Source organism: Zea mays, chromosome 2, assembly GCF_902167145.1.
Source record: "Zea mays cultivar B73 chromosome 2, Zm-B73-REFERENCE-NAM-5.0, whole genome shotgun sequence".
NCBI classification, from domain to species: domain Eukaryota; kingdom Viridiplantae; phylum Streptophyta; class Magnoliopsida; order Poales; family Poaceae; genus Zea; species Zea mays.
In genome coordinates, this window is record NC_050097.1 from 197,624,341 (window position 1) to 197,633,873 (window position 9,533).

Sequence of the window (9,533 nt, forward strand, 5' to 3'; positions counted from 1 at the left end):
CGCCGAAGCTTTCCTGCTCACATCTTCGGCGCTGTATCGACCTTCGTATTATCCTGGTCTTCTCCTGCCGCGATACCGACTTGAGTCCGAAGGCACCTGCTCACACATTATACTTCCAGAAATACTGTTAAATCCTGTTTTTGAGGACCTTCGTAAGCCGAAGGCCCCCAACATAGTCCCTAAAAACTAAACATTCCTAAAACAGAGCTGTGCTAAATGGTACTCCCTCCGTTTCTTTTACACTATCCAGCGACAAATAAAAAGAAACGGAGGGAGTACTACCTAAGATAGATTTGCATAAACCGATATGACAAACAAAAATGGAATCTCCTCCACCTCCCACTTCTGTCGGCCCTTGCTGGTGGGTGAACCCGGCGTGGCACTGGAAGCACGGCATCCTCCTGCGGGCCGTTTTCCATGCCGCAGCGACGAGTCGGCGGGTGAAATGGGAGAGGAGCCAAGCCAACCAACCAAGTCCTAACGTAGCGCAATCATACGCTGTTCTTGGTCAGACAGATCAACCCAGTGTGTATGTAATGTAATGCAAGGAAAAGAGAAGATTCGCTGAGTAATCTGGTTGATGAAAACGTCCGTTCCGTCGGCCGTTGTTGGTTCTCGTTGAAGTGTTCAAGCTCATAATCATAACGGTCAGGTAAAACACCACATGCCTGCGAAGAGTCAACGCAGTCGCAGGATGACTTGTCTCTGCCTCCTGCCGCAAGGAAGCAGCCGCTAGCTATGCTTGGTAGCCGCGAGCGAGGCCGAGGCCGTCCGTGGCCACAAACCCGGAGGAACGAGGACGGAGGCCCGCTTTTCCACGACGGCACTGTGGCGTGCCGCTGTCAGGCGGAGCATACCGCCGTGCGGTGCAGATCCGGGCCACGTCCTTCCGCCGCGCCGGTCAAACAGGGCTGCTGCGGGCGCTCGCGGCTTTATAAAGAGCAGAAACCTTCTGTAACCCAAACTCAGCATCCAGACTAGAGTACTCCCGGTGCCATCTCCTCCATCTCCCTATTCCTCCTCAGCTCCTGGACCAGACATGGCCGCACCTTCCGGCACGATGCGCGCCGTGCAGTACGACAGATACGGCGGAGGAGCACAGGGGCTCAAGGTGCGTGCGTTGATACTGTTTCGATCGACGCGCGCATGATCTGTCTGTTGACCGTTGCTGATGAACATTGCTTTCTCCGCTCGACTTCAGCATGTGGAGGTGCCGATCCCGTCGCCGAAGAAAGGCGAGGTGCTCATCAGGATGGAGGCCACCAGCATCAACGTCGTCGACTGGAAGTTCCAGAACGGCTTCGCGCGGCCCTTCATGCCCAGGAGGTTCCCTTTCATCTCTGGTACTGTAACAACACGCAGAGCAGAGCCATGGCGTGCTGCTGGCCTCGTCCCCCACTCCTTCCCTCTTGTTTAATCGATGACCATTTCAGTTTTGGCTTTTGACGTGCCGTCCCGAGTGCGTGTGCGCATGAGGACGGGAGAGTTGCACAGGCGAGTAATCGTGTTTGCTTTCTGGAGGACAGGTTACGATCTAGCAGGAGAGGTCGTAGAGTTGGGTGCTGGAGTGAGCAGCTTCAAACCAGGGGATAAGGTGATCGCCATCAACTTCCCGGTAAGATTCTGAGACCGTGCTTGCAAACAGTTTGCTTATACATTCCATCCGACTGGTTTTCGTCCCAAGTGTTTTGAGTCGCCAGTTGAGTTCGTTCTACTACCAAGTACTAACGAATGCGCAACCGACGGTAATGGCAGAACGGCGGAGGGCTCGCCGAGTACGCGGTCGCGTCAGCGTCTCGTACAGTCGCAAGGCCGCCGGAGGTGTCGGCCGTCGAAGGTGTCTGCGTGCCGATCGCCGCAGTCACCGCGCTCCGGTCGCTGCGGACAGCCGGGGTCACAGTCACACTGGACGACCCGGCTCGCGCCCCCGCCACGCCCAAGAACGTGCTGGTCACCGCGGCCTCCGGCGCCGTCGGCCACTTCGCCGTGCAGCTCGCCAGGATGGGCGGCCACAACGTCACGGCCACCTGCGGCGCGCGCAACCTCGGCCTGGTCCGGAGCCTCGGCGCCGACGAGGCGCTGGACTACAAGACCCCCGAGGGCGCCAGGCTGCGGAGCCCCTCCGGCAGGAAGTACGACGCGGTGGTGCACTGCGCCGCGAAGGGGCTCCCGTGGTCCGTGTTCAGGCCCGTGCTCGCCGCCTCGGGTACGGTCGTCGACATCACGCCAGGGTTCGTGGCCGTCGTCACCGCGATCCTCCAGGTGGCGACCTTCTCCAAGAAGAGGCTGGTGCCGCTCATGGTGACGCCCAACAAGGAGGAGATGGAGCTGCTGCTGGGCATGCTGAAGCAGGGTAGGCTCAAGACGGTCATAGATTCCCAGCACCCGCTGGGCAGCGCTCACGAAGGCTGGGCCAAGAGCATGAGCGGCCACACCACCGGCAAGGTCGTCATAGAGATCGGAGCCGCGCAACCATAATAATAGTGCAGCAGTATATTGATTCAAAAAATAATTATGTAATTTTTAGATCTAGAATTTCTATATTTTTTGTTCATGAATTATGTATTTTTATTTAAAATTTATGAATCGTGTATTTTTTTTATTTTTATATGAATTATGTATTTTTATTTGCTTGATTATTTGATCAGATGGATTTTTATTTTAATAAAACACTATGTTTATTATAAATAAAAGTCTAAAAAGAAAAAAATAATGTGATATTGATGTAGATGTGGCAGATGTAGGCTGACAATAGCGATTGTGTACTGGAGCGATATAATAGATAAGGACTGGTAGTGTGGTTGGTAGCCCTAAAAAAATCCCAGTTATCACGTAATTTTGTTAATTATCTCATATTTATTATTATTATTTAAAAGTTTAAAATTCCATACAATGTTTATAGTACAATTTTTGATATTATTATTAAGTCACAATACTTAGTTAGTGCTAAAAACGTGTTAATTAGACCATGTTTGAGAGGGTTTCACTTCAAGAATTACATCTTCACTTTTCTAGCTTCACCATGAAACAACTTGAACAAGATTGGTAAGGCGGGATTCAATAGTGTTTGGTTTACACATAGACACTAGCTTCTATAATACAATTAATTTGTGTGAGTTTCCTTAATTACCTTTGATAATTAGCGGGTGAAGAAAGAGACATGAATCAATAGGTTATGTAATCAATGTCATTGTGAGTAATTTTTGTGTAACTTTATGAGGAGGTAAAAACAATGTTTTTGAAGCATACTTTGAGTAGTTCAAAAAATTTATGAAATTAGCCTATAGTTTCAGTTTTTTAAAGCTAGAAATCGTGGCGCTAGATTTGTTTGGATAAAAGAAGTTAAAATAGACTTAAAATTCTTAAAGTGAATCTTTCCCAAACTATATGGGAGTATAGTGCTCTTGGGCTCTCCCTATATATAGAGGGAGCTATATACGATTCATGAGCTGTTGGAGATAAAATCCCTTTAAGACGTTGTTCGGTTAGAGATGGATTGAGTGAGATTGGAGCGGATTGAATCCCTTTTGTTGAAGGTTGTTTGAGGGTGACTTAAATTTTACATTTTCAAATAAATATTACCTAAAATTTTATATTTTCAATTAAGTATTTTGAAGAAGACAAGTGGTCAATTTTGTTTAAAAAAGTCAACAACATCGTCAAGCTATCAGATATGTAGTATTAGCTTATTTCCCTAGTGGATTGGTATAGGGCGAAAACATCAATATTTCAACTCGCTATTATCGTTTTAGAACGAAGCAAATCCCAGTTACAATAATCCCCCAAGACAATAACCCAATATATATAAGGCTATCTTCAGCAGCTTTACTCATCATTTATATTTTACAACTCTACTATATAAATAATACATAATAGGATATAAATAATACATAATAGGGTGCAAAATAATGTTTTGCACGGTTATATGCATCATCTTATGGTCACATCCTAACAAAACATTCTGGGAACCATGGATGCAGAGTAAAACTGAGGCTGATATCGACTTCCCTAGTCAGGAAGTTCTCATGATGAACTCCTGGTGATGCCGATAAATAATACAGACTGGGATGAAACATCTATCTGTTGTTCAGGCTAAGAATTTCTGATCCTCACAGTACATTGCACAGCCTTACGTTACCAGAAGTTTCTTTGACAAAGCCAGTCGGCATGTATCGGATAACAGAGGTTAAGCTAATTGCCCCCAAAGTTACAAGCCATCAGATATGTAAAGCTGCTCAGCTTAACTAGAACCGTTCGGAAGGTAAATACGATGAACACTATTCATTTTCAGCCCCTTCCTGCAAGTAGGGCATTTCTTCTGAACCTTGATGGCCTGCTTGATGCACGTGTCGCAGAAGACATGGCCACAAGTCGTCGTGGAAGGCTCCTCCATCTTATTCCAACATATTGGGCAGGTAAAAGATGGTTCCTCGGGGACCTCCTTGGCAGGCTCTTTGCTGGTTTGTGCGGCATTTGACTATCAAATAGAAACTCGTATTAGAGTTAAATGCTGGCAGCTAGCAAGAATGTGAACAGACCCATATCACGTCATAAAAGGATGTATATATGCATGTTCAAAGATTTGGTTGGCTAAGGAAAATATGAATTTCAAACAAGTCACTAAAAGGACAAAGTTACATAAATAACATAATATGGGAATGTTGAAAGTGCAAGTTAAGATTGAGCATTAACAGGAAAACTTATGCACATTACAAATCTGAAAGTACACAAATAGGTCTTCTATCAACCTAGCCTTGAAGTTGAAAAAGTTATTCCCTTCAATCAAGATTATAAAATAAATACCTGCAAGCTAGACCTTGCTCCCCAATCTGGATAGAGGTGACGTCCTACTGGTTCAACCCTCTGGCGTTTGCTCCCTGTGGAGAAGATACAGATGCATCATCATCACAAACACATATGAATAATGACTCAATGCATGGTAACAGACAGGAGTCTTAAATCACAGAGGAAGCTAGGAGATGTGCATTGACCAACATTTTTCATGTAGGCAGCATGCATATCATAAAATCCAGTCAATCAAGAAATTAGAAAATGGGAAGTATGTGTAACTTCCAACACGGCCTAGAGAAATGTCACCACTATCACAGAGCTTGTGTCCTAATATGGTGTAACCTGAGATACAGTCATAGGCACATTGCAAGCACTAACCCACATTGTCTGTGCTGTTGAATATACGACTTTTGAAGAATTAAACTCTGATTTGATATTGCATTGATGAACAGATACCATTACAAAGGCCACACCAATTCTACAAGCACAATGATACGACGACAGTAAACTAACCTTCCCGGCTAGCTTCAACCTCCAAGTCAACCACTGTTATAGGTTCCCTCCTGGTTCTCCTGTTCCTCCTCTGCAGAATACACTATGCTTTGTTGTAAGTGCTAGCTGATGGTACACCATAGTAGCACAACTATCATTCATAAAAAATATTATTTAACAGGAATAACTGCAATGGTAAAGAGTTTGAGAATTCCTGTTAAAAGGCTACTCCTTGAAAATGACCAATGGACCTAATGGCATGACGCTAACAAAATTGAAAAGTGCAATACTTGTTTAAATTCAAGATAGTGAGAGAACTATACTGGCAGGGGCACTCGCGAAGGAGATACTGCCTGAACTTCATCTTCGATGGCCTCCACATCAATGGGTGAGTTTAGGGCGCCAGGAATAGGGGCATGTGGTCCACGACGGCTCCCCACCCCCCGGGAGCTTGCTTCCACGATCACCACTAGTTTATCACCAGACCCATCTTGCGACTGTCTCCTTGGTGCACGCTTTGTACCACTAACAGTGTTCATGCTCTCTTTATGCCTATATACTCACCTCAGCTTCACAATGAACCTGAAATTCATGGGGACATGGCTTAGTTCCTTATCTACTAGCCTACTGTTCAGCCTAATCAGCAAGTAGCAACGAAGACTGAAACTGCAGCAATGGTAAAAGTACAAAACTGGGGAGTTCTACGCGGGATGTTTTTTTTTTTTTGGGGGGGGGGGGGGGCGAGGAACAAGGATATCAACTCGAAATCACGTCTCTACCAAAGATCTACCGAATCAATAAAGATCAACGAATGAGAAAGTTCGACCTAAGGACCGGGGAATCGGCGCAGCGATCGAAATTAATACCCCCTCCCTCCCCGCCGATTGCCTCGCCAAATCAACACCGGTAGTCAATCCACGCACCCCGGGAGCATCGGGAGGGACGAAAAATCCGCACGTCGCCGAAGGACCCGAGTTCGATCGAGAAGGGGAAAGGCCGAAAGGGGGCAACCGCGGTGGGTAGGGAGCGCTTCTTCCTTTCAATTGGGTGAATAGGGTCCACGGTCCACCCTCCGGTGACTTATGTGATTATCAGCGTCCCTGCCAAGTGGGGCAGCCGAGCAAGCAAGCCCACTTCAGGCGAGTCCATGAGGACCATGACCACGAGGCGGACCAGCCCAAGCCCATGAACGCGAAAACAAACCCTAGCCACGAGGTCGGCAGTCGGCTCCTCGACCGGACGACGTGGCTGCGAATCTGCAGGAGGAGGAAGAGGTGAAATGGTGAAGGCCGCGACGTGGCTCCTCGATCGGCTCCTCTACGTACTCAAGCAGGACAAGGGCAACGACGCCAACACCGCGCGTGACCGACGGCGAAGGAGGCGTGCTCCGGCCGGTGGCGCCGCCAACGCCGTTGGAAACGATGATGGCGAGGAGCAGCACCTCAACACCTTTCTCGACGCTGCGAATGCGTCGTCCGCCTCCTCAAGGGTGCAGTTCAGGTGCGTGCTTCGTTTCTCTTGCAGATGCTTTGCTTTTTTTCTGTCCGTGTTGGCTCGTCCTGGTGGGATTGTGACCACGCTGGGTTCTGCGGATCTCGGAACAGGAATATGGCGTCGCGCGCGCGGTGGGTGGAGGAAGCCGGCGCTGCGGAGGTGGTGGAGAACAGGGGCAAGCTGTGGCTGACCACCGGTGTCACTCGGGCCGGCAAGCTGTACTACAACGTTGAGGAGACCGGGTACGCGTACGCCGACTGTTTGATGAACTGTCTGTATCTGTGCAGCGTTTGATTGTACTGGCCCGATAGCCTTGGTGTGCTGTGCATCCAGCATACCAGCACAAATGCTGCACTGTGTGAATCTCTGAAGCCATTTATACTACCAATAATGTACTCCGTATTATACATGAGTTGCTTGACGTTGACTTTATTTTCAAGCACTCGAGTTTTGCTAGTGAAGGCTCATTGTCTGATGAAAACGTGCAGGTTCTTGGCCGAAATGGGTGCCTTGATTCTTCTCAATGATAAGGATGAGACGATAGGAATTGAAGATATCTATGGGAAGCTTGCTGGAGGAAATTATGGGTGCTCCTGGGATACCTTCCAGGCATATAAGCACTTGAAATCACTTGGATATATTGTTGGAAGATTTGGTGTTCCCTGGACAATGAAGCATGGTGGTACTCATCACACCATTGCTCCCCAGATCAATATACTTGAGACTGATCAGAGCTTAAATAGAGTTGACGGAGCCTCCAATGACATAACCAAATTGCTCAAGGAAATACAGATTGACGGGATATGTCCATCTTTTGAAGTTTATCTGCCAAATAGCAAGTTCAAAAAGTCATCCCCAGGGTGCCCTAGTTTCCTCTTATGTCTATTAAGGTAATAGTAGTCCTTTATCGACTCAGTTAATTTTATGATCATAGATCCAATGCAGTTTCATTTTTCTGCAATTCATCTTCTGTTGATCTTTCAGTATTTTAGTGTAGGGTAACTAGGTCTATCTTCTAATCAGGGTTTTCTTTAATTGTGTAATTGTCTGTCTGTAAATATGAACTCATATACAATGTTAGTACAATATCTTCTTGATTGGAACATGTGAGTGCCTCCTGGTACATATGGGCTGAGCTCAAGGTTCACAATTTCGTTTAGAATGATCCGAATTTCGTTTTGTTGACCAAAATTTGACTTTTGCATTTTTTACATTTTGAACCGAAATCCAGTTAAAAACGGACCGGAATCTTTTCCTCGACTAGTAGCGAAAATGAAATAAAATGGTGAATTTCGGTGATCTCGGAACGGGAAAGTAAACCCTGGCTGAGAGCTTCATGGAGGCCAAGGGTGGCTCTGGCATCCAGCTCTACATAAATGGATTTGTTGTGCTCATGTATCTTTTTGCAATGGTCACCCATCTGCTAGCTATATGAACTCAATTGATAACTCAGTTGAAGCTGATTGATTCTCAGTTCGTTGGACTCTGTCTTGCCAAGCTACCATCAAATTATATGAAAAAAAATTCTGCTAAGAGATAAACTGCAAAGAATAATGTCATGTAATTCAAGGGTCACAGCTTATGAATAAAACGAACATCATAGGAATCAAGGTTGATCTCATATACTCTGTTTATACATGTTTCTATAACAACTTCAACAATCAACATATAATCCCAAATGAAAGATACTGATAATTGTTATCCCAATCTAACGCAGGGGTAAACCGCCCTCAAGGGTTGAATTGGAAGCAGTGGAAAATAATTTCAGAGGCATTCCTCTGAAGTATGCTCATGTGGATAATGGACGGGTCAGCTTTCTCTCCTTTGATGAAGTTACACTCCCCAGCTTGCCCTGATGGGTAGCAGCAGAACATGTGAAGTGATAAATAGTGTGTTTGGTTTGAGGAATGAAGTGATCCATCTTCTTCTCACTCCTCACTTTTTTATTTGGTTTGTGGAATAGAATGGGTTGATCTATCATCACTCCATTTCTCATAAGCTAATAATTAGTATATACATGATGAGTGGGTTGATTCCACCAAAATTGATGGAATGAACTTATGATGCATCATCTCATGAAACATAGAGTGACTCCATAAACCAAACGCACCAAAAGGGTCTGAGCTTCAGAACAATCTTGTCAGAAATGATAAAGGGTCTCAGCTTCAGAACAGTGTCTTGAGATGCATTCGCCGCAAGCGCAGGGGGGGCAAAGTATTTCAGTACTAACTTTTGAACATACTAAAGTATGGAATTCCCTGGAGTCTCACAATCCAGCGATCTGTTGTACACTCCAGATTGTATGTTGGAAGGAGAAATCATGTCTAGTCTTCTTGTTCGTCTCTGATGATTTTGTTTCTGAGGCTGCACCTGTGACTTTCGGATTTCCAACTGCAACAAATGCTACTCTCTTCCTAGTTCCTAGCCTCAGGCTTCAGGTGCTCGCGAGTACTGAGGGTGTCAGGCACTGAACAAACACCGCTTTCACTTTCTAGTTGCCTCCCCGTCTGAGAATCTCCGGCATCATTGCAGTAGATCATTTTATCTGGTTGCTCCGCTAGAGCAACGTCTGGTTGGCGAGTTCGCTCCTTTTAGACTTTTCATTTCTGAAATTGGTCACAAAATAGGGCAATAGAATAAAAAACCATGTTTTTTATGTTAAAGGGCATAGAACCCTAAAATTAGAACTGGTCATGTTTTACATAATAAAAAATGTTGCTAAAAACTTTTGTTTCGTTCCATAAAGCAACATCCAA

At 45.8% G+C, this 9,533-nt stretch overlaps 3 protein-coding genes across 10 annotated transcripts; 2 read left to right on the forward strand and 1 right to left on the reverse strand.

The window, feature by feature from the left end:
- Positions 1 to 977: 977 nt before the first annotated feature.
- On the forward strand, positions 978 to 2,663 carry LOC103647563 (putative quinone-oxidoreductase homolog, chloroplastic). Its single transcript, NM_001301500.1, has 4 exons — positions 978 to 1,111; positions 1,202 to 1,343; positions 1,527 to 1,615; positions 1,756 to 2,663. Exons 1-4 carry the CDS (start codon positions 1,040 to 1,042, stop codon positions 2,476 to 2,478), a joined length of 1,026 nt encoding a protein of 341 aa, NP_001288429.1. The 5' UTR covers positions 978 to 1,039; the 3' UTR covers positions 2,479 to 2,663.
- Positions 2,664 to 3,726: 1,063 nt separating this feature from the next.
- On the reverse strand, positions 3,727 to 7,049 carry LOC100194198 (RING/U-box superfamily protein). Of its 6 annotated transcripts, none has more exon segments than NM_001139243.1 (5): positions 3,727 to 4,477; positions 4,804 to 4,877; positions 5,305 to 5,374; positions 5,607 to 5,865; positions 6,110 to 6,271. In NM_001139243.1, coding segments are annotated over 4 exon segments (597 nt in total). In that variant the 5' UTR covers positions 5,823 to 5,865; positions 6,110 to 6,271; the 3' UTR covers positions 3,727 to 4,240.
- Positions 5,861 to 9,122, forward strand: LOC100193120 (uncharacterized). Of its 3 annotated transcripts, XR_561656.2 has the most exons (5): positions 6,306 to 6,783; positions 6,888 to 7,019; positions 7,266 to 7,667; positions 8,009 to 8,388; positions 8,495 to 9,122. XR_561656.2 is itself a non-coding variant. In XM_008668926.2 (4 exons), exons 1-4 carry the CDS (start codon positions 6,563 to 6,565, stop codon positions 8,631 to 8,633), a joined length of 894 nt encoding a protein of 297 aa, XP_008667148.1. In that variant the 5' UTR covers positions 5,861 to 6,562; the 3' UTR covers positions 8,634 to 9,122. The 3 variants fall into 3 exon arrangements, 2 of the variants coding, with proteins under 2 accessions (XP_008667148.1, NP_001131753.1); XM_008668926.2 differs by lacking the exon at positions 8,009 to 8,388 and having other exon boundaries at positions 5,861 to 6,783; NM_001138281.1 differs by lacking the exon at positions 8,009 to 8,388 and having other exon boundaries at positions 6,476 to 7,019; positions 8,495 to 9,103.
- The last annotated feature ends 411 nt before the right edge of the window (positions 9,123 to 9,533 follow it).

What these genes read in the sequence shown, in the direction of transcription:
- LOC103647563 (NM_001301500.1), top strand. Translation starts at nt 1,040, where the DNA reads ATGGCCGCACCTTCCGGCACGATGCGCGCCGTGCAGTACGACAGATAC. An exon ending in GAGGAGCACAGGGGCTCAAG is followed by an intron (nt 1,112 to 1,201) that starts GTGCGTGCGTTG and finishes GCTCGACTTCAG; the next exon opens with CATGTGGAGGTGCCGATCCC. An exon ending in TGATCGCCATCAACTTCCCG is followed by an intron (nt 1,616 to 1,755) that starts GTAAGATTCTGA and finishes CGGTAATGGCAG; the next exon opens with AACGGCGGAGGGCTCGCCGA.
- LOC100194198 (XM_020547443.3), bottom strand. Translation starts at nt 5,822, where the DNA reads ATGAACACTGTTAGTGGTACAAAGCGTGCACCAAGGAGACAGTCGCAA. An exon ending in CTTCGCGAGTGCCCCTGCCA is followed by an intron (nt 5,387 to 5,606) that starts GTATAGTTCTCT and finishes AACAAAGCATAG; the next exon opens with TGTATTCTGCAGAGGAGGAA. An exon ending in GAGCAAGGTCTAGCTTGCAG is followed by an intron (nt 4,478 to 4,803) that starts GTATTTATTTTA and finishes TCTATTTGATAG; the next exon opens with TCAAATGCCGCACAAACCAG.
- LOC100193120 (XM_008668926.2), top strand. Translation starts at nt 6,563, where the DNA reads ATGGTGAAGGCCGCGACGTGGCTCCTCGATCGGCTCCTCTACGTACTC. An exon ending in TACAACGTTGAGGAGACCGG is followed by an intron (nt 7,020 to 7,265) that starts GTACGCGTACGC and finishes GAAAACGTGCAG; the next exon opens with GTTCTTGGCCGAAATGGGTG. An exon ending in TTCCTCTTATGTCTATTAAG is followed by an intron (nt 7,668 to 8,494) that starts GTAATAGTAGTC and finishes AATCTAACGCAG; the next exon opens with GGGTAAACCGCCCTCAAGGG.